This window comes from Heptranchias perlo, chromosome 1 (genome assembly GCF_035084215.1).
Source record: "Heptranchias perlo isolate sHepPer1 chromosome 1, sHepPer1.hap1, whole genome shotgun sequence".
Lineage (NCBI taxonomy): Eukaryota > Metazoa > Chordata > Chondrichthyes > Hexanchiformes > Hexanchidae > Heptranchias > Heptranchias perlo.
In genome coordinates, this window is record NC_090325.1 from 4,028,195 (window position 1) to 4,050,502 (window position 22,308).

The window sequence follows — 22,308 nt, forward strand, 5'->3', positions numbered from 1 at the left end:
GCGAGGTGAGGCGAGGTGAGGTGAGGAGAGGCGAGGTGAGGAGAGGCGAGGCGAGGCGAGGCGAGGCGAGGAGAGGTGAGGCGAGGCGAGGCGAGGAGAGGTGAGGCGAGGCGAGGCGAGGCGAGGCGAGGAGAGGTGAGGCGAGGCGAGGAGAGGCGAGGCGAGGAGAGGCGAGGAGAGGTGAGGCGAGGAGAGGCGAGGAGAGGCGAGGCGAGGCGAGGCGAGGCGAGGTGAGGCGAGGCGAGGTGAGGTGAGGCGAGGCGAGGCGAGGAGAGGCGAGGCGAGGCGAGGCGAGGCGAGGAGAGGTGAGGTGAGGCGAGGCGAGGTGAGGTGAGGCGAGGCGAGGTGAGGCGAGGCGAGGCGAGGCGAGGAGAGGCGAGGCGAGGCGAGGCGAGGAGAGGTGAGGCGAGGAGAGGCGAGGAGAGGAGAGGTGAGGCGAGGCGAGGCGAGGTGAGGCGAGGCGAGGTGAGGTGAGGCGAGGCGAGGCGAGGAGAGGCGAGGCGAGGCGAGGTGAGGCGAGGCGAGGCGAGGTGAGGCGGCGCCTGTGGAGAGAGGGACAGAGTTAACGTTTGAGCTCGATGACCCTCCATCGGAAGGGTTTGGGGGCGAGACTTTCCCTTTATCGTTTTGTGCGGGAATCGTGTTGGGGGAGGGAGGGGGACAGAGCTGCTCACATGTGTGTCCCAGTCTCCTCCTTGTTCTCCCGAGACTCTCTGGGATAATATTCCGAGACAATGTTTGCTGGGATACGCTTCAGCATCTCCTTGGGGAAAATACGCAGCAGCTGCCACCCAATGTCGAGAGAGTCAAAGATCGTCCTGTTCTCATACGGACCTGAAACAGAAAACGCAGTGAATGGGGGGGGGGGGGTATAGGAACAGGAGGAGGCCATTCAGCCCCTCGAGCCTGTCACATAGGAACAGGAGGAGGCCATTCAGCCCCTCGAGCCTGTCACATAGGAACAGGAGGAGGCCATTCAGCCCCTCGAGCCTGTCACATAGGAACAGGAGGAGGCCATTCAGCCCCTCGAGCCTGTCACATAGGAACAGGAGGAGGCCATTCAGCCCCTCGAGCCTGTCACATAGGAACAGGAGGAGGCCATTCAGCCCCTCGAGCCTGTCACATAGGAACAGGAGGAGGCCATTCAGCCCCTCGATCCTGTCACATAGGAACAGGAGGAGGCCATTCAGCCCCTCGATCCTGTCACATAGGAACAGGAGGAGGCCATTCAGCCCCTCGATCTTGTCATATAGGAACAGGAGGAGGCCATTCAGCCCCTCGATCCTGTCATATAGGAACAGGAGGAGGCCATTCAGCCCCTCAATCCTGTTACACAGGAACAGGAGGAGGCCATTCAGCCCCTCTAGCCTGTTACACAGGAACAGGAGGAGGCCATTCAGCCCCTCGAGCCTGTTACACAGGAACAGGAGGAGGCCATTCAGCCCCTCGATCCTGTCACATAGGAACAGGAGGAGGCCATTCAGCCCCTCAATCCTGTTACACAGGAACAGGAGGAGGCCATTCAGCCCCTCTAGACTGTTACACAGGAACAGGAGGAGGCCATTCAGCCCCTCGAGCCTGTTACACAAGAACAGGAGGAGGCCATTCAGCCCCTCGAGTCTGTTACACAGGAACAGGAGGAGGCCATTCAGCCCCTCGAGCCTGTTACACAGGAACCGGAGGAGGCCATTCAGCCCCTCGAGCCTGTTCCACCACTCTATTAGGTCATGGATGATCTGTACCTCAACTCCATTTACCCGCCTTTGCTCCGTATCCCTCGTTACCCAACAAAAATCTATCGATCTCAGTCTTGAAAGCTCCAATTGACCCCCAGAATCCACAGCTTTTTGGGGAGAGTGTTCCAGATTCCCACTCCCCTTTGTGTGAAGAAGTGCCTCCTGACATCACCCCTGAACGGCCTAGATCTAATTTTAAGATTGTGTCCTTGATCAGGCCACCTGCCTTAAACATCAGCCCCCCCAACACTCGCTCCCCCCCCAAACACCCCCCTCCACCCCAAAACACAGGGGTTCAGTACCCTAGTGTTTCTGGTCCTGGATCAGAGGTCATGAGGTCAAATCCCAAATGATAATTTTGTGAAACTGAACTCAGTAAATCGGGTAATTTACGGACAGGCACCAGAGAAGTGACCGTGAAGCTGTCGGATTGTTGTAAAAAACCCAACTGGTTCTCGAATGTCCTTCAGTGAGGGGAACCTGCCGTCCTTACCCCGTCTGGGCTACTCCTGTCTCCAGTCCCCACACGATATGATTGGCTCTTAATGCCCCTCTGGGCTCCTTGGGATAGGCAATGAAGCCAGCCCTGCCAGCGACACCCACATCCCAAGAACAAGTGAAATAAATGAGCATCAGCAGGCTATTTGACCATGGGGGGAATCACATCAAAGCCAGATCTTCCACACGAGCTCTTTTCAGCCAGAGCTTTGGGATTGGAAACCCAGGCTAATTTCCACCCCCCACCCCGCCAACTCCCCATCTCCCCTCACCTTCTCCCCCTCCTCTTCTCCCCCTCCACCTTCTCCCCCTCCTCTTCTCCCCCTCCACCTTCTCCCCCTCCACCTTCTCCCCCTCCACCTTCTCCCCTCCCCTTCTCTTCTCCCCCTCCCCCTTCTCCACTCCCCTTCTCCCCCTCCTCCTTCTCCCCTCCCCTTCTCCCCCCACGCCCCTTCTCCCCTCCCTTTCTCCTACTCCCCTTCTCTTCTCCCCCTCCCCCTTTTCCCCTCCCCTTCTCCCCACACGCCCCTTCTCCCCTCCCTTTCTCCTACTCCCCTTCTCTTCTCCCCTCCCCCTTCTCCCCTCCCCCTTCTCCCCTCCCCTTCTCCCCTCCCCTTCTCCCCCCACACCCCTTCTCCCTCCCTCCCCTTCTCCCCCCACACCCCTTCTCCCTCCCTCCCCTTCTCCCCCCACACCCCTTCTTCCACTCCCTTTTTCCCCCTCTCCTCCTCCCCCCTTCCCTTCTCCCCCCCAACTCCCCTTCTCCCTTTGGGTTGCCAACTCTGGTTGGACGTATTCCTGGAGATTCATCACATGACCTCCCGACTCCACCCGGTCCAACAGCCCTTTCTCCCCCATCTCCAATATTTTTAGAACCAATAAATGAAAATGTTCAAAGAAAATTTTAAAAAAGGGGATTTTCTGAAAACCACTTATGATTTATCTCCAAGAAAATGTCCGGGAGATTAATCTTTAATTCCTGGAGACTCCAGGACAATCCTGGAGGGTTGGCAACCACTAGCCCATGAGCGTTGTGTCCATGATGTGAGCCTCTACAGTTGCCCTGGGAGAGGTCCAATCCAGTGATTGAAGCTGGGGACATCGTCTTGTGTCTGGTTTAGTATCACAAGTGAACATAAGAATATAAGAAATAGGAGCAGGAGTCGGCCGTACGGCCCCTCGATCCTGCTCCGCCATTCAATCAGATCATGGTTGATCTTCAACCTCAACTCCACTTTCCCGCCCGATCCCCATATCCCTTGATTCCCCTGGAGTCCAAAAATCGATCGATCTCAGTCTTGAATATACTCAACGACTCAGCATCCACAGCCCTCTGGGGTAGAGAATTCCAAAGATTCACAACCCTCTGAGTGAAGAAATTCCTCCTCATCTCAGTCCTAAATGGCCGACCCCTTATCCTGAGACTACGCCCCCTAGTTCTAGACTCTCCAGCCAGGGGAAACAGCCTCTCAGCATCTACCCTGTCAAGGCCCCCTCAGAATCTTATATGTTTCAATGAGATCACCTCTCATTTTTCTAAACTCCAGAGAGTATAGGCCCAAAGGAATTAGGAGTAAAGAGCAGCATTGGGTAACAAAATGGTGGAGCAGGCTGACCAATGGCAGCAAGGCCTAGTCATAGAATCATAGAATCATAGAAGTTACAACATGGAAACAGGCCCTTCGGCCCAACATGTCCATGTCGCCCAGTTTATACCACTAAGCTAGTCCCAATTGCCTGCACTTGGCCCATATCCCTCTATACCCATCTTACCCATGTAACTGTCCAAATGCTTTTTAAAAGACAAAATTGTACCCGCCTCTACTACTGCCTCTGGCAGCTCGTTCCAGACACTCACCACCCTTTGAGTGAAAGAATTGCCCCTCTGGACCCTTTTGTATCTCTCCCCTCTCACCTTAAATCTATGCCCCCTCGTTATAGACTCCCCTACCTTTGGGAAAAGATTTTGACTATCTACCTTATCTATGCCCCTCATTATTTTATAGACTTCTATAAGATCACCCCTTAACCTCCTACTCTCCAGGGAAAAAAGTCTCAGTCTGTCTAACCTCTCCCTGTAAGTCAAACCATCAAGTCCCGGTAGCATCCTAGTAAATCTTTTCTGCACTCTTTCTAGTTTAATAATATCCTTTCTATAATAGGGTGACCAGAACTGTACACAGTATTCCAAGTGTGGCCTTACTAATGTCTTGTACAACTTCAACAAGACATCCCAACTCCTGTATTCAATGTTCTGACCAATGAAACCAAGCATGCCGAATGCCTTCTTCACCACCCTATCCACCTGTGACTCCACTTTCAAGGAACTATGAACCTGTATTCCTAGATCTCTTTGTTCTATAACTCTCCCCAACGCCCTACCATTAACGGAGTAGGTCCTGGCCCGATTCGATCTACCAAAATGCATCACCTCACATTTATCTAAATTAAACTCCATCTGCCATTCATCGGCCCACTGGCCCAATTGATCAAGATCAAGTTGCAATCCGAGATAACCTTTTTCACTGTCCACAATGCCACCAATCTTGGTGTCATCTGCAAACTTACTAACCATGCCTCCTAAATTCTCATCCAAATCATTAATATAAATAACAAATAACAGCGGACCCAGCACCGATCCCTGAGGCACACCGCTGGACACAGGCATCCAGTTTGAAAAACAACCCTCTACACCCACCCTCTGTCTTCTGCCGTCAATCCAATTTTGTATCCAATTGGCTACCTCACCTTGGATCCCGTGAGATTTAACCTTATGTAACAACCTACCATGCGGTACCTTGTCAAAGGTTTTGCTGAAGTCCATGTAGACCACGTCTACTGCACAGCCCTCATCTATCTTCTTGGTTACCCCTTCAAAAAACTCAATCAAATTTGTGAGACATGATTTTCCTCTCACAAAACCATGCTGACTGTTCCTAATCAGTCCCTGCCTCTCCAAATGCCCGTAGATCCTGTCTCTCAGAATACCCTCTAACAACTTACCCACTACAGATGTCAGGCTCACCAGTCTGTAGTTCCCAGGCTTTTCCCTGCCGCCCTTCTTAAACAAAGGCACAACATTTGCTACCCTCCAATCTTCAGGCACCTCACCTGTAGCGGTGGATGATGCAAATATCTCTGCTAGGGGACCCACAATTTCCTCCCTAACCTCCCATAACGTCCTGGGATACATTTCATCAGGTCCCGGAGATTTATCTACCTTGATGCGCGTTAAGACTTCCAGCACCTCCCTCTCTGTAATATGTACACTCCTCAAGACATCACTATTTATTTCCCCAAGTTCCCTACCATCCATGCCTTTCTCAACCGTAAATACCGATGCAAAATAGTCATTTAGGATCTCACCCATCTCTAGTGGTTCCGCACATAGATGACCTTGTTGATCCTTAAGTGGCCCTACTCTCTCCCTAGTTACTCTTTTGCCCTTTATGTATTTGTAGAAGCTCTTTGGATTCACCTTTGCCTTATCTGTCAAAGCAATCTCATATCCCCTTTTTGCCCTCCTGATTTCTCTCTTAACTCTACTCCGGCAATCTCTATACTCTTCAAGGGATCCACTTGATCCCAGCTGCCTATGCATGTCATATGCCTCCTTCTTCTTTCTGACTAGGGCCTCAATCTCCCGAGTCATCCAAGGTTCCCTACTTCTACCAGCCTTGCCCTTCACTTTATAAGGAATGTGCTTACCCTGAACCCTGGTTAACACACTTTTGAAGGCCCCCCACTTACCAGACGTCCCTTTGCCTGCCAACAGACTCTCCCAATCAACTTCTGAAAGTTCCTGTCTAATACCATCAAAACTGGCCTTTCCCCAATTTGGAATTTTAACTTCTGGGCCAGACCTATCCTTCTCCATAGCTATCTTAAAACTAATGGAATTATGATCACTGGTCCCAAAGTGATCCCTCACTAACACTTCTGTCACCTGCCCTTCCTTATTTCCCAAGAGGAGGTCAAGTTTTGCCCCCTCTCTAGTCGGGCCATCCACATACTGAATGAGAAATTCCTCCTGAATACACTCAACAAATTTCTCTCCATCCAAGCCCCTAATGCTATGGCTGTCCCAGTCAATGTTGGGAAAGTTAAAGTCCCCTACTATTACCACCCTATTTTTCTTGCAGCTGTCTGTAATCTCCTTACATATTTGCTCCTCAATTTCCCGTTGACTATTTGGAGGTCTGTAGTACAATCCTATCAACGTGATCTCTCCATTCTTATTTTTCAGTTCTACCCATATAGACTCCGTGGGCGAACCCTCGGATATATCCCCTCTCACTACTGCTGTGATGTTCTCCCTAATCAAGAACGCAACTCCCCCTCCTCTCTTACCTCCTGCTCTATCTTTCCTATAGCATCTGTACCCTGGAACATTGAGCTGCCAGTCCTGCCCCTCCCTTAGCCATGTTTCAGTAATAGCTATAACATCCCAGTCCCATGTGCCCATCCATGCCCTGAGTTCATCTGCCTTGCCCATCAGACTTCTTGCATTGAAATAAATGCAGTTTAATCTGGACTTCCCTTGGTCTTTGCCCTGCTTTCTCAGACCATCTGTCCGGTCATGTTTTGTACACTCTCTCTTACTGCCTTTTGTTTCTGTCACCACTTTACTTCCCACTGACTTCCTGCATCGGTTCCCATCCCCCTGCCACATTAGTTTAAACCCTCCCCAACAGCACTAGTCCTGGGAGGATCGAAGCTCCTCTCTCCTTCTCATCACCTCTCCCGAGTCTGGTGCCTGTTTGTGGTTCTCTTACCTTGGGCGATGAAATTCTTCTCAAATTTCTGCAGGAATTCCAAGTAGAGAAGGTCATCAGAGGTCAAGGCCTCTTCACCAACCACAGCCTTCATGGCCTGAACATCCTTCCCAATAGCATAGCAGGCGTACTGTCAGAGAAAGGAGTGATAACGGACATGGTTAGACAGAGGGATAGTGAGAGCTAGAGAGAGAGAGATGGTGAGAGCTCGAGAGAGAGAGATGGTGAGAGCTAGAGAGAGAGAGATAGTGAGAGCTAGAGAGAGAGATAGTGAGAGATAGAGATAGAGAGATAGTGAGAGCTAGAGAGAGAGGTACAGAGAGAGATAGAGATAGAGAGAGATAGTGAGAGCTAGAGAGAGAGAGATAGTGAGAGCTGGAGAGAGAGGTAGAGAGAGAGATAGAGAGATACAGAGAGAGAGAGATAGAGAGATACAGAGAGAGAGAGATAGAGAGATACAGAGAGAGAGAGATAGAGAGAGAGAGAGACAGAGAGATCGAGAGAGCAATAGAGAGAGAGAGATAGAGATAGAGAGATCCCAACTCACCATTCCGCCCAATGCCATTGCAAAGTTCCATCCAATCCCATCTCACCATTCCGCCCAATCCCATCTCACCATTCCGCCCAATCCCATCGCACCGTTCCGCCCAATCCCATCTCCCCATTCCAGCCAATCCCATCTCACCGTTCCGCCCAATCCCATTGCAAAGTTCCATCCAATCCCATCGCACCGTTCCGCCCAATCCCATCGCACCGTTCCGCCCATTCCCATCTCCCCATTCCAGCCAATCCCATCTCACCGTTCCGCCCATTCCCATCGCACCGTTCCGCCCAATCCCATCTCCCCATTCCATCCAATCCCATCTCCCCATTCCATCCAATCCCATCTCCCCATTCCGCCCAATCCCATTTCCCCATTCCAGCCAATCCCATCTCACTGTTCCGCCCATTCCCATCTCCCCATTCCAGCCAATCCCATCTCACTGTTCCGCCCAATCCCATCTCACCGTTCCGCCCATTCCCATCGCACCGTTCCGCCCATTCCCATCTCCCCATTCCAGCCAATCCCATCGCACCATTCCGCCCAATCCCATCTCCCCATTCCATCCAATCCCATCTCCCCATTCCAGCCAATCCCATCTCACCGTTCCGCCCATTTCCATCTCCTCATTCCATCCAATCCCATCTCACCATTCCGCCCATTCCCATCTCCCCATTCCATCCAATCCCATCGCACCGTTCCGCCCAATCCCATCGCACCGTTCCGCCCATTCCCATCTCCCCATTCCAGCCAATCCCATCTCACCGTTCCGCCCAATCCCATCGCACCGTTCCGCCCATTCCCATCTCCCCATTCCATCCAATCCCATCGCACCGTTCCGCCCATTCCCATCTCCCCATTCCATCCAATCCCATCGCACCGTTCCGCCCATTCCCATCTCCCCATTCCATCCAATCCCATCGCACCGTTCCGCCCAATCCCATCGCACCGTTCCGCCCATTCCCATCTCCCCATTCCAGCCAATCCCATCTCACCGTTCCGCCAAAATCCCATCGCACCGTTCCGCCCAATCCCATCTCCCCATTCCATCCAATCCCATCTCCCCATTCCATCCAATCCCATCTCACCATTCCGCCCAATCCCATCTCACCATTCCGCCCAATCCCATCTCACCGTTCCGCCCATTCCCATCTCCCCATTCCAGCCAATCCCATCTCACCGTTCCGCCAAAATCCCATCGCACCGTTCCGCCCAATCCCATCTCCCCATTCCATCCAATTCCATCTCCCCATTCCATCCAATCCCATCTCACCATTCCGCCCAATCCCATCTCACCGTTCCGCCCATTCCCATCTCCCCATTCCATCCATTCCCATCTCACCGTTCCGCCCAATCCCATCTCACCGTTCCGCCCAATCCCATCTCCCCATTCCAGCCAATCCCATCTCACCGTTCCGCCCATTCCCATCTCACCGTTCCGCCCAATCCCATCTCACCGTTCCGCCCAATCCCATCTCACCGTTCCGCCCAATCCCATCTCCCCGTTCCGCCCAATCCCATCTCACCGTTCCGCCCAATCCCATCTCCCCGTTCCGCCCAATCCCATCTCACCGTTCCGCCCAATCCCATCTCACCGTTCCGCCCAATCCCATCTCACCGTTCCGCCCATTCCCATCTCCCCGTTCCGCCCATTCCCATCTCACCGTTCCGCCCAATCCCATCTCCCCATTCCATCCAATCCCATCTCCCCATTCCATCCAATCCCATCTCCCCGTTCCGCCCATTCCCATCTCACCGTTCCGCCCATTCCCATCTCCCCGTTCCGCCCATTCCCATCTCACCGTTCCGCCCAATCCCATCTCCCCATTCCATCCAATCCCATCTCCCCATTCCATCCAATCCCATCTCACCGTTCCGCCCAATCCCATCTCCCCATTCCATCCAATCCCATCTCCCCATTCCATCCAATCCCATCTCACCGTTCTGCCCAATCCCATCTCACCGCTCCGCCCAATCCCATCTCACCGCTCCGCCCAATCCCATCTCACCGTTCCGCCCAATCCCATCTCACCGTTCCGCCCAATCCCATCTCACCGTTCCGCCCAATCCCATCTCACCGCTCCGCCCAATCCCATCTCACCGTTCCGCCCAATCCCATCTCACCCTTCCGCCCAATCCCATCTCACCGCACCACCCAATCCCATCTCACCGTTCGGCCCAATCCCATCTCACCATTCCGCCCAATCCCATCTCACCATTCCGCCCAATCCCATCTCACCATTCCGCCCAATCCCATCTCACCGCTCCGCCCAATCCCATCTCACCGCTCCGCCCAATCCCATCTCACCATTCCGCCCAATCCCATCTCACCATTCTGCCCAATCCCATCTCACCGTTCCGCCCAATCCCATCTCACCGTTCCGCCCAATCCCATCTCACCGCTCCGCCCAATCCCATCTCACCGCTCCGCCCAATCCCATCTCACCGCTCCGCCCAATCCCATCTCACCGTTCCGCCCAATCCCATCTCACCGTTCCGCCCAATCCCATCTCACCGCTCCGCCCAATCCCATCGCACCGTTCGGCCCAATCCCATCTCACCATTCCGCCCAATCCCATCTCACCATTCCGCCCAATCCCATCTCACCATTCCGCCCAATCCCATCTCACCGTTCCGCCCAATCCCATCTCACCATTCCGCCCAATCCCATCTCACCATTCCGCCCAATCCCATCTCACCATTCCGCCCAATCCCATCTCACCATTCCGCCCAATCCCATCTCACCGCTCCGCCCAATCCCATCTCACCGTTCCGCCCAATCCCATCTCACCATTCCGCCCAATCCCATCTCACCGTTCCGCCCAATCCCATCTCACCGCTCCGCCCAATCCCATCTCACCGTTCCACCCAATCCCATCTCACCATTCCGCCCAATCCCATCTCACCGTTCCGCCCAATCCCATCTCACCATTCCGCCCAATCCCATCTCACCATTCCGCCCAATCCCATCTCACCGCTCCGCCCAATCCCATCTCACCGTTCCGCCCAATCCCATCTCACCGCTCCGCCCAATCCCATCTCACCGTTCCGCCCAATCCCATCTCACCATTCCGCCCAATCCCATCTCACCGCTCCGCCCAATCCCATCTCACCGTTCCGCCCAATCCCATCTCACCATTCCGCCCAATCCCATCTCACCATTCCGCCCAATCCCATCTCACCGTTCTGCCCAATCCCATCGGATTTCTCCCTCCGTTGTCTCCTGTTGTTATTTTTGCTGGGTAATTGTGCCCAACCCTTATGCCCGTGCCCTAATGGGTGTTTCTATCCTCACCAGCTGGTTGGATACATCGGCATGGTCTTTCCGTGTCATCCCCTCTCCAATTGCCGACTTCATCAGGCGGGACAGCGAGGGCAGCACGTTGATTGGTGGGTAGATCTGGAGGTGGAACAAACCCCTTTGGTGTGAGACATACAAATCAATGAGCTCTTATCCAACCAATTACATCTCTGGAGTCCATCCATTGGCCTGTCTCTACACCCTGAGCGAAGGGATTGTAATATGTCAGAATTCGATAGCTGCATCTGATACAGTTCTGAAACTTAATGAAGGGTTTTGATAGAGTAAATAAAGAGAAACTGTTTCCAGGAGGGTCGGTAACCAGAGGACACAGATTTAAGGTGATCGGCAAAAGATCCAGAGGGGAGATGAGGAAACATTTTTTTGTGCAGCGAGTTGTGATGATCTGGAATGCGCTGCCTGAAAGGGCGGTGGAAGCAGATTCAATAATAACTTTCAAAAGGGAATTGGATAAAAACTTGAAGGAAAAAAATTACAGGGCTATGGGGAAAGAATCACTGGATTGGGGGTAATATTCTGGCATGGGTGGAGGATTGGTTATCTAACAGGAAGCAGAGAGTTGGGATAAATGGTTCATTTTCGGACTGGCAACCAGTAGCCAGTGGTGTTCCACAGGGGTCGGTGCTGGGTCCCCAACTCTTTACAATCTATATTAACGATTTGGAGGAGGGGACCGAGTGCAACATATCAAAGTTTACAGATGATACAAAGATGGGAGGGAAAGTAGAGAGTGAGGAGGACATAAAAACCGACAAGGGGATATAGACAGGCTGGGTGAGTGGGCGGAGATTTGGCAGATGCAATACAATATTGGAAAATGTGAGGTTATGCACTTTGGCAGGAAAAATCAGAGAGCAAGTTATTATCTTAATGGCGAGAAACTGGAAAGTACTGCAGTACAAAGGGATCTGGGGGTCCGAGTGCAAGAAAATCAAAAAGTTAGTATGCAGGTGCAGCAGGTGATCAAGAAGGCCAACGGAATGTTGGCTTTTATTGCTAGGGGGATAGAATATAAAAACAGGGAGGTATTGCTGCAGTTATATAAGGTATTGGTGAGACCGCACCTGGAATACTGCATACAGTTTTGGTGTCCATACTTAAGAAAAGACATCCTTGCTCTCGAGGCAGTACAAAGAAGGTTCACTTGGTTAATCCCGGGGATGAGGGGGCGGACATATGAGGAGAGGTTGAGTAGATTGGGACTCTGCTCATTGGAGTTCAGAAGATTGAGAGGCGATCTTATTGAAACATATAAGATTGTGAAGGGGATTGATCGGGTGGATGCGGTAAGGATGTTCCCAAGGATGGGTGAAACTAGAACTAGGGGGCATAATCTTAGAAAAAGGGGCTGCTCTTTCAAAACTGAGATGAGGAGAAACTTCTTCACTCAGAGGGTAGTAGGTCTGTGGAATTTGCTGCCCCAGGAAGCTGTGGAAGCTACATCATTAAATAAATTTAAAACAGAAATAGACAGTTTCCTAGAAGTGAAGGGAATTAGGGGTTACGGGGAGCGGGCAGGAAATTGGACATGAATTTAGATTTGAGGTTAGGAGCAGATCAGCCATGATCTTATTGAATGGCGGAGCAGGCTGGAGGGGCCGATTGGCCTACTCCTGCTCCTATTTCTTATGTTCTTATCTTCTTATGAATGGGACTAATTGGATAGCTCTTTCAATGAGCCAGCACAGGCACGATGGGCTGAATGGCCTCTTTCGGTGCTGTGTGATTCTATGATTAATGCACGCTATGGAGTTGAGGGTGTTTGAGAACAATTAACAGCAAGAACTGCCTGAGATCCATTGGTTCACAGAGCACACGGTGCAATGTTTACAGAACACAGCACTGGAGGGAACTTGTCTGATTTACACGGCGGGGTGGGGGGACGTTGAGAGTGTTTGTACCTGACACAGTGCGCCACCATCATCGATCGGCCTAAGGCAGGTTCTGGCTCGACTCCCCCTCCCCCAAACCCCTCTGTCTTGTGGCCTTCCCACCAATTCTCCACACGGGTCTCCCGTTCTTCAGCTGACCTGGAAACGACCTCCTTTTCTTCCCTCTTGGCCTTTTCCCTTCCATCACCTCGTTCAACATCCCGTCCCCTCTCAGCACGTGTCCAGCCCAATCCATATGCCTTTTTCTGATAACGTCAATCGAACTACATATTAGAATTAGGAATTAAACATGGAAACAGGCCGCTCGGCCCATCCAATCTGTGTTGGTCTTTATCCTCCACATCAGCAGAATCCTAACCCCCTGTTATCCCTTCATCCCCCTTTCCGTCAACCACCTATCTAAGAAAGGAACGGAAAGAACCTGCATTTATATAGTTCCTTTCACGACCTCAGGACGTCCCAAAACGCTTTACAGCCAACAAAGTATTTTTGAAGTGTAGACACTGTTGTAACGTAGGAAACACGGCACAGCAAGATCCCACAAACAGCAATGTGAGAATCACCAGATAATCTGTTTTTAGTGATGGTGGTTGAGGGATAAATATTGGCCCCAGGACACCGGGGAGAACTCCCCCCTGCTCTTCTTCAAATAGAGGCCGTGGGATCTTTTACATCGGCCTGAGAGGGCAGACGCTTTAATATCTCATCTGAAAGACGGCATCTCCGACTGTGCTGCACGATTCGGAGATGAGCAGGGGAGGTGTACAGTGGTGTTCCCCAGGGGTCAGTGCTGGGACCACTGCTTTTCTTGATATATATTAATGACTTGGACTTGGGAGTACAGGGCACAATTTGAAAATTTGCAGATGACACAAAATTTGGAAGTGTAGTGAACAGTGAGGAGGATAGTGATAGACTTCAAGAGGATATAGATAGGCTGGTGGAATGGGCGGACACATGGCAGATGGAATTTAATGCAGAAAAATGCGACGTGATACATTTCAATAGGAAGAACGAGGAGAGGCAATATAAACTAGAGGGCTCAACTCTAAAAGGGGTACAGGAACAGAGAGATCTGGGGGTATATGTGCACAAATCGTTGAAGGTGGCAGGGCAGGTTGAGAAAGCGGTTAAAAAAGCATACGGGATCCTGGGCTTTATAAATAGAGGCATAGAGTACAAAAGTATGGAAGTCATGATGAACCTTTATAAAACACTGGTTCGGCCACAACTGGAGTATTGTGTCCAGTTCTGGGCACCGCACTTTAGGAAAGATGTGAAGGCCTTAGAGAGGGTGCAGAAGAGATTTACTAGAATGATTCCAGGGATGAGGGACTTTAATTACGTGGATAGACTGGAGAAGCTGGGGTTGTTCTCCTTGGAACAGAGATGGTTGCGAGGAGATTTGATCGAGGTATTCAAAATCATGAAGGGTCGAGACAGAGTAGATAGAGAGAAACTGTTCCCATTGGCAGAAGGGTCAAGAACCAGAGGACATAGATTTAAGGTGATTGGCAAAAGAACCAAAGTTGAAATGAGGAAAACTTTTTTACACAGCGAGTGGTTAGGATCTGGAATGCACTGCCCGAGGGGGTGGTGGAGGCAGATTCAATCATGGCCTTCAAAAGGGAACTGGATAAGTACTTGAAAGGAAAAAAGTGTGCAGGGCTACGGGGATAGGGCGGGGGAGTGGGACTAGCCGGATTGCTCTTGCACAGAGCCGGCACGGACTCGATGGGCCGAATGGCCTCCTTCCGTGCTGTAACCTTTCTATGATTCTACGAGGACGGCCATTTGACATCCATCCAGAGAGACACTACAGTCCTCCCATTGTCCCAACCAACCGACTGTTGGATGATTCCAGGGGTTTTTGCTTTCCTGGGAGTTTATCCCACACACTGATCACCCTCTGTGAAGAATTTCCTGATTTCACTCCTAAATTTACCTTTCACTGGTTTGAAGCTCTCTCGCCCCTTTGTCCCACTCCCGCGGTTTGATTTAAAACGTTCTATTCCTAGCTGTCCTATCCGATGGGAAGAAAATGTGTAAGACGAGCTGGTACAGATGTGAAGTATTGGCCGTGGCTTAGTGGGTGGCATGGTCTCTCTCGCCCCTGAGTCAGTGGGTTCCACCGCCACGAACCTGAGCCCAAAATTCAGCCCGAGGCTCCAGTGCAGTACTGAGGGAGTGCTGCACAGTCGGAGGTGCCGTCTTTCAGATCTGACGTTAAACTGAGTCCGAGGCCCGTAGACGTGAAAGATCCCACAGCACTACTTCAACAAAGAGCAGGGGGTTCTCCCCGGTGTCCTGGGACAATATATATCCCTCAACCAACATCACTAAAAAAACAGATTATCTGGTTATTTATCTCATTACTGTTTGTGGGATCTTGCTGTGTTCAAATTGGTTGCTGCGTTTCATAGAAAATAGGAGCAGGAGTAGGCCATTCGGCCCTTCGAGCCTGCTCCGCCATTCAATATGATCATGGCTGATCCTCGATCTCAATACCACATTCCCGCTCTCTCCCCATACCCCTTGATGCCTTGAAATCTATCCAGCTCCTTCTTAAATATATTCAGTGACTTGGCCTCCACAGCCTTCTGTGGTAGAGAATTCCACAGGTTCACCACCCTCTGAGTGAAGAAATTTCTCCTCATCTCAGTCCTAAATGTCCTACCCCGTATCCCGAGACTGTGACCCCTCGGTCTACATTACAACAGTGACTACACTTCAAAAAAGTACTTTATTGGCTATAACGCACTTAGGGACATCCTGAGGTCATGAAAGGCGCTGTAGCTAATGCAAGTCTGTCTTTCTTTATACGACGCACCTGTCTGTTGTGCAGCTGTCTGTCGACATAGATCTGTCCTTCAGTGATGAATCCTGTCAGATCCGGGATTGGATGAGTGATATCTGTAAGACATTGGACAATCTCTTCACAGTTAGCGGTCACCCAGACAGCTTTGCATTACCGCACTCTCCGGACCTACAATTACGGTCAGCCCCACACTGCAGTGAAAGAACACCCCCCGAGTGCGGTGGCTTGATTCAGGGCGTGGCCCCTTTAATAATGGCGTGCTGCGTCCCGCGTAACATCGCTCAGCAAAAGGGGGACAGAAGGTGCAGAAGGAGCAAGGCCTGCAGGACTCGTCGTCATCCGATGAGGATGATGGAGGAGTTGACGCAGGGCGTGAGGAGTATCTTGCAGCCCATGACGCAAGGGATGGTCTCCTGACTCTGCTTCACCCAGACATCCGTCTACGTGACCAGACCCTCGCCAGCACCAGTACAGTCCTGCAACCTGCACTCCATTGCTTCACCATCCTCCAAGTTGCCACCGTGAAAACACTGCTTCGATTAACACACCTACAGCGTGAAAACCAGACCGTTATTGTTCAGCTCATGCCGTCTCCTGTGGGCAGACCCAGACTGCTCAATCCAACCAGACGTTACTGTACAGCTCATGCCCGTCTCCTGTGGGCAGACCCAGACTGCTCAATCCAACCAGACGTTACTGTACAGCTCATGCCCGTCTCCTGTGGGCAGACCCAGACTGCTCAATCCAACCAGACGTTATTGTACAGCTCATGCCCGTCTCCTGTGGGCAGACCCAGACTGCTCAATCCAACCAGACGTTACTGTACAGCTCATGCCCGTCTCCTGTGGGCAGACCCAGACTGCTCAATCCAACCAGACGTTACTGTACAGCTCATGCCCGTCTCCTGTGGGCAGACCCAGACTGCTCAATCCAACCAGACAGTTTCTGACCCCAGTGTCCTGATCTTCGCTCTGCCCATTACTGAGCTCAGGTTGACATCTTGGGGCAGTATGAACTTGGCCAGTAATTCTCCAGCAACTCGCCAATCTTCACTCCTGACTCGGGACACCGAGTGCCGGCTATTTGACTGTGGTTGGCGTCTGATCTGCGTCCACTCCTGCCTCACCCAGTGCGCGCGCTCTTCTTCCGGGGCTCGCTGGATGACTATTGGCCGTAGGGACCTCGGGTGATATCCCCTATTCCTAATCCCATGAGACTGAGGCAAACACTGATCGATACAGAGATCGGCTCAACTCAGCTCAGAGTAGTGGCGGGGCGTGAGGCGGTGTATGACCGTCCCGTCTGCGTGTGTCTGTGTGTGTGTGAGCATCCAGTCTGTGTGGGACCGTCCCGTCTGCGTATAACCGTCCCGTCTGCGTGTGGCCATTCTGTCAGTATGTGACCGTCCCATCTGTGTGTGACCGTCCCGTCTGTGTGTGACCGTCCTGTCTGTGTGTGACTGTCTGTGTGTGACCGTCCTATCAGTGTGTGATGGTCCCATTTGTGTGTGGCCGTCCTGTCTGCGTGTGACCGTCCTGTCTGCGTGTGGCCGTCCTGTCTGCGTGTGACCGTCCTGTCTGCGTGTGACCGTCCTGTCTGCGTGTGGCCGTCCTGTCTGCGTGTGACCGTCCTGTCTGCGTGTGGCCGTCCTGTCTGCGTGTGACCGTCCTGTCTGCGTGTGACCGTCCGATCTCTGTGCCACACTGAGCTTCAGTTACCCACGAGGAGATCAGTCTCGTCTTTATCCCCCAGACTTTTACAGATACATTCAGACCATCGCAAAACTAGTTTGTATCTTGGCCCTGAATTTCCTCGGGCTCTCCGACCCACTTCCGATGGAGTTACGACTTCACAGCGGCAGAAGGTCCGAGGAAATTCAGGGCCCAGTTTTTTTTATGTATTTTCAGGCAGTCTGTAGCAGCTCTCGGAGTGTTCGGGTAAGAATTGGGTCAGGGTCATTAAAGGGTCAGAGGTTACCGTCACCGATCGCTCACTGACCGTCGTTAGGCATCGTTAGGATGGGGATCTGTGTGATGGAACCATTCCTTCCCTCCACACGCCCTGCACGCTCGTAGATTGTCGCCAAGTCCGTGTACATGTAACCAGGGAATCCACGTCTCCCCGGAACCTCCTCTCGGGCTGCGGAGACCTGGGGGGGGGGGAGGGGTAGAGGGGGAGAGTGAGAGGGAGGGGAAGGGGAGGAGGAGGGGGAGGGAGGGAGGAGGGGAGGAGTAGGGGAGGGGAGGAGGAGGGGAGGGGAGGGGGAGGGAGGGAGGAGGGGAGGAGTAGAGAGGAGGGGAGGAGGGGAGGGGAGTGGGAGGGGGAGTTAGGAGGGGGAGGGAGGGAGGAGGGGAGGAGGAGGGGAGGGGAGGGGAGAGGGAGAGTGAGATGGAGGGAGGGGGGAGGGGAGTGGGAGGGGGAGTTAGGAGGGAGAGGGAGGGAGGAGGGGAGGAGGAGGGGAGGGGAGGGGAGGGGGAGGGGGGAGGGAGGGAAACACAGAGCATTAGACCTGACTACACGTCACATGTTCACGGTTCAATTTCAAATCAATCGTCAAACGCAAATTGGGCACGGGAGGAGACCCCCCCCATCCACAGTATGCCCTTCGGTCCATCTAGCCCACCTACCCACAATAATTCCGTGGTCCATTTCTAATGACCCTGAATCCCATTAAGGTTCCTTGTTCCACCACCCTCGCCTGTAACCTGTTCCACACAATTACCACTCTTTCAATATAAAAAGTTCCTCCTGAATTTCCTATTTTCTTTTGTTGTCCTCAATTTGTAAATATGATTCCTTGTGCTTAAATTCTGTACAAGACAGAAACATGTACTTGGATCCAATATGTCCTTCCCTGCACCCCCTCCAATAACTGACCCCCTCCGTACCCCCTCCAATAACTGACCCTCTCCGTACCCCTCCAATAACTGACCCTTCCCTGTACCCCCTCCAATAACTGACCCCCTCCGTACCCCTCCAATAACTGACCCCCTCCGTACCCCTCCAATAACTGACCCTTCCCTGTACCCCCTCCAATAACTGACCCCCTCCGTACCCCTCCAATAACTGACCCCCTCCGTACCCCTCCAATAACTGACCCCCTCCGTACCCCTCCAATAACTGACCCTTCACTGTACCCCCTCCAATAACTGACCCCCTCCGTACCCCTCCAATAACTGACCCTCTCCGTACCCCTCCAATAACTGACCCCCTCCGTACCCCTCCAATAACTGACCCTTCCCTGTACCCCCTCCAATAACTGACCCCCTCCGTACCCCTCCAATAACTGACCCTTCCCTGTACCCCCTCCAATAACTGACCCTTCCATGTACCCCCTCCAATAACTGACCCCCTCCGTACCCCTCCAATAACTGACCCCCTCCGTACCCCTCCAATAACTGACCCCCTCCGTACCCCTCCAATAACTGACCCCCTCCGTACCCCTCCAATAACTGACCCCCTCCGTACCCCTCCAATAACTGACCCCCTCCGTACCCCTCCAATAACTGACCCCCTCCGTACCCCTCCAATAACTGACCCCCTCCGTACCCCTCCAATAACTGACCCTCTCCGTACCCCTCCAATAACTGACCCTCTCCGTACCCCTCCAATAACTGACCCTTCCATGTACCCCCTCCAATAACTGACCCCCTCCGTACCCCTCCAATAACTGACCCTTCACTGTACCCCCTCCAATAACTGACCCCCTCCGTACCCCTCCAATAACTGACCCTTCCCTGTACCCCCTCCAATAACTGACCCTTCACTGTACCCCCTCCAATAACTGACCCCCTCCGTACCCCTCCAATAACTGACCCTTCCCTGTACCCCCTCCAATAACTGACCCCCTCCGTACCCCTCCAATAACTGACCCTTCCCTGTACCCCCTCCAATAACTGACCCTTCCATGTACCCCCTCCAATAACTGACCCCCTCCGTACCCCTCCAATAACTGACCCCCTCCGTACCCCTCCAATAACTGACCCCCTCCGTACCCCTCCAATAACTGACCCCCTCCGTACCCCTCCAATAACTGACCCTTCACTGTACCCCCACTTCCTTCACCCCACCATTGGCGGCCGTGCCTTCAGCTGCCTGGGCCCTAAGCTCTGGAATTCCCTCCCTAAACCTCTCCACCTCTCCACCTCTCTCTCCTCCTTTAAGACGATCCTTAAAACCCACCTCTTTGACCAAGCTTTTGGTCACCTGTCCTAATATCTCCTTATGTGATTCGGTGTCAAATTTTGTTTGATAATCGCTCCTGTGAAGCGCCTTGGGACATTGTACTATGTTAAAGGCGTTATATAAATGCAATTTGTTGTTATTCCAATACTCTGTTTGCTTTTGATTAACAGATGGGAACATTGTGCTGTTGGTTTCAGTGATTTGTCCACTAAATGCCCAATATCTCTCTCCGGCTACGACACTGCAAGTATATTTCATACACATTAAACCACATTGACCATCGCTCTGCCCGATCTCATAACCTTATATTTGCCCTGATTGAACTGGATCTGCCATTTCTCCACCCACTGATCGAGCTCGTCAGGATCGTTTCGAATGTTTGTCTATTGATAGTCATCATTTGCCAGTGTCCTGGCCAATATTTATCCCTCAACCAACATCACTAAAACAGATCACCTGGTCACAACAGTGACTACACCTCAAAAAGTATTTAATTGGCTGTAAAGCACTTTGGGACGTCCTGAGGTCTTGAAAGGCGTTATATAATTCAAATTTTTCTTTTTTGTTCCTTTAGCTCGTTCTCTCTCTCTTTCTTTCTCTCTCTTTCATCTGGTGCTAGCCCCCACATTACCAGATTTATTGAATTCAATCTCCCATTTGCCGTGGGGGGGGGATTTGAACTCACAACCACTGAGATTGCGAGTCCACTATCAGAGCCAATGGTTTTCCCTTTGGTCATTATCTTAGATTGAACCTCTATTCCCTGGTTTATTCTGGCTGCTCTCAAACACGTTCGGTCCTGTCCCGCACTCTGACCTTTCACCCCCCGCCGTCCTCTCACCTCGCGCAGGGCCTCTGCATAGGAGCTCATGTCTGTCAGGATGACCAGCACGTGTTTCTCACACTGATAGGCCAGGAACTCGGCCGCAGTCAGCGCCAGGCGTGGAGTGATGATCCTCTCGATACTGCGGGGGAGAGACACGGGAAATTAAAATGGCAAAGGATTTGATAGGGTAGATAGAGACAAACTATTTCCTCTGGTGGGGGAGTCCAGAACAAGGGGGAATAACCTTAAAATTAGAGCTCGGCCGTTCAGGGGTGATGTCAGGAAGCATTTCTTCACACAAAGGGGAGTGGGAATCTGGAACTCTCTCCCCCAAAAGGGCTGTTGAGGCTGGGGGTCAATTGGAACTCTCAAGACTGCGATCGATAGATTTTTGTTGGGTCTTGAGGGATACGGAGCAAAGGTGGGTAAATGTTAAAGGGATTCGATAGGGTAGATAGAGATACTGCCTCAAACACTCCCCGGGCAGGTACAGCACGGGTTAGATACAGAGTAAAGCTCCCTCTACACTGTCCCATCAAACACTCCCAGGGTCAGGTACAGCATGGGTTAGATACAGAGTAAAGCTCCCTCTACACTGTCCCATCAAACACTCCCAGGGCAGGTACAGCATGGGTTAGATACAGAGTAAAGCTCCCTCTACACTGTCCCATCAAACACTCCCAGGGTCAGGTACAGCACGGGTTAGATACAGAGTAAAGCTCCCTCTACACTGTCCCATCAAACACTCCCAGGGTCAGGTACAGCACGGGTTAGATACAGAGTAAAGCTCCCTCTACACTGTCCCATCAAACACTGCCAGGGTCAGGTGCAGCACGGGTTAGATACAGAGTAAAGCTCCCTCTACACTGTCCCATCAAACACTCCCAGGGTCAGGTACAGCACGGGTTAGATACAGAGTAAAGCTCCCTCTACACTGTCCCATCAAACACTCCCAGGGCAGGTGCAGCACGGGTTAGATACAGAGTAAAGCTCCCTCTACACTGTCCCATCAAACACTCCCAGGGTCAGGTACAGCACGGGTTAGATACAGAGTAAAGCTCCCTCTACACTGTCCCATCAAACACTCCCAGGGCAGGTACAGCACGGGTTAGATACAGAGTAAAGCTCCCTCTGCACTGTCCCATCAAACACTCCTAGGGCAGGTACAGCACGGGTTAGATACAGAGTAAAGCTCCCTCTACACTGTCCCATCAAACACACCCAGGGCAGGTACAGCACGGGTTAGATACAGAGTGAGGTACAGATCAGCCGTGATTTGATTGAATCATGGAACAGGCTCGAGGGGACTGAATGGCCTCCTCCTGTTCCTATGTAACAGGCTCGAGGGGCTGAATGGCCTCCTCCTGTTCCTATGTAACAGGCTCGAGGGGCTGAATGGCCTCCTCCTGTTCCTATGTAACAGGCTCGAGGGGCTGAATGGCCTCCTCCTGTTCCTATGTAACAGGCTCGAGGGGCTGAATGGCCTCCTCCTGTTCCTATGTAACAGGCTCGAGGGGCTGAATGGCCTCCTCCTGTTCCTATCTTCCAAAAGAAAAATGGCTCAGGAGGTGAATGACAGAGTGAGGGAGGTTTTGACATCCTCAGCCAATATCCTAATCAATACCTCACCATGATACCGAGCTGAGAGAGGCTTTCGACTGGAGAAACTGGGACTCTTTTCATCGGAACGAAGGTGAGGAGGAGCCCTGCAGTCC

The 22,308-nt window shown here is 52.2% G+C and overlaps 1 protein-coding gene across 1 annotated transcript in view; it reads right to left on the minus strand.

Moving 5' to 3' along the window:
• Positions 1 to 425: 425 nt before the first annotated feature.
• Positions 426 to 22,308, minus strand: part of LOC137312274 (V-type proton ATPase subunit B-like) — a 187,789-nt gene continuing 165,906 nt past the window's right edge. Inside the window, exons 9-14 of the mRNA XM_067978900.1 lie at positions 20,609 to 20,732; positions 17,581 to 17,731; positions 15,595 to 15,677; positions 10,846 to 10,950; positions 7,010 to 7,139; positions 426 to 834 (exon numbers count right to left, since the gene is read on the minus strand). Of these exons, the coding sequence (XP_067835001.1) occupies positions 671 to 834; positions 7,010 to 7,139; positions 10,846 to 10,950; positions 15,595 to 15,677; positions 17,581 to 17,731; positions 20,609 to 20,732 (757 nt within the window). The 3' untranslated portion in view covers positions 426 to 670. The remainder of the gene's footprint in view (positions 835 to 7,009; positions 7,140 to 10,845; positions 10,951 to 15,594; positions 15,678 to 17,580; positions 17,732 to 20,608; positions 20,733 to 22,308) is intronic.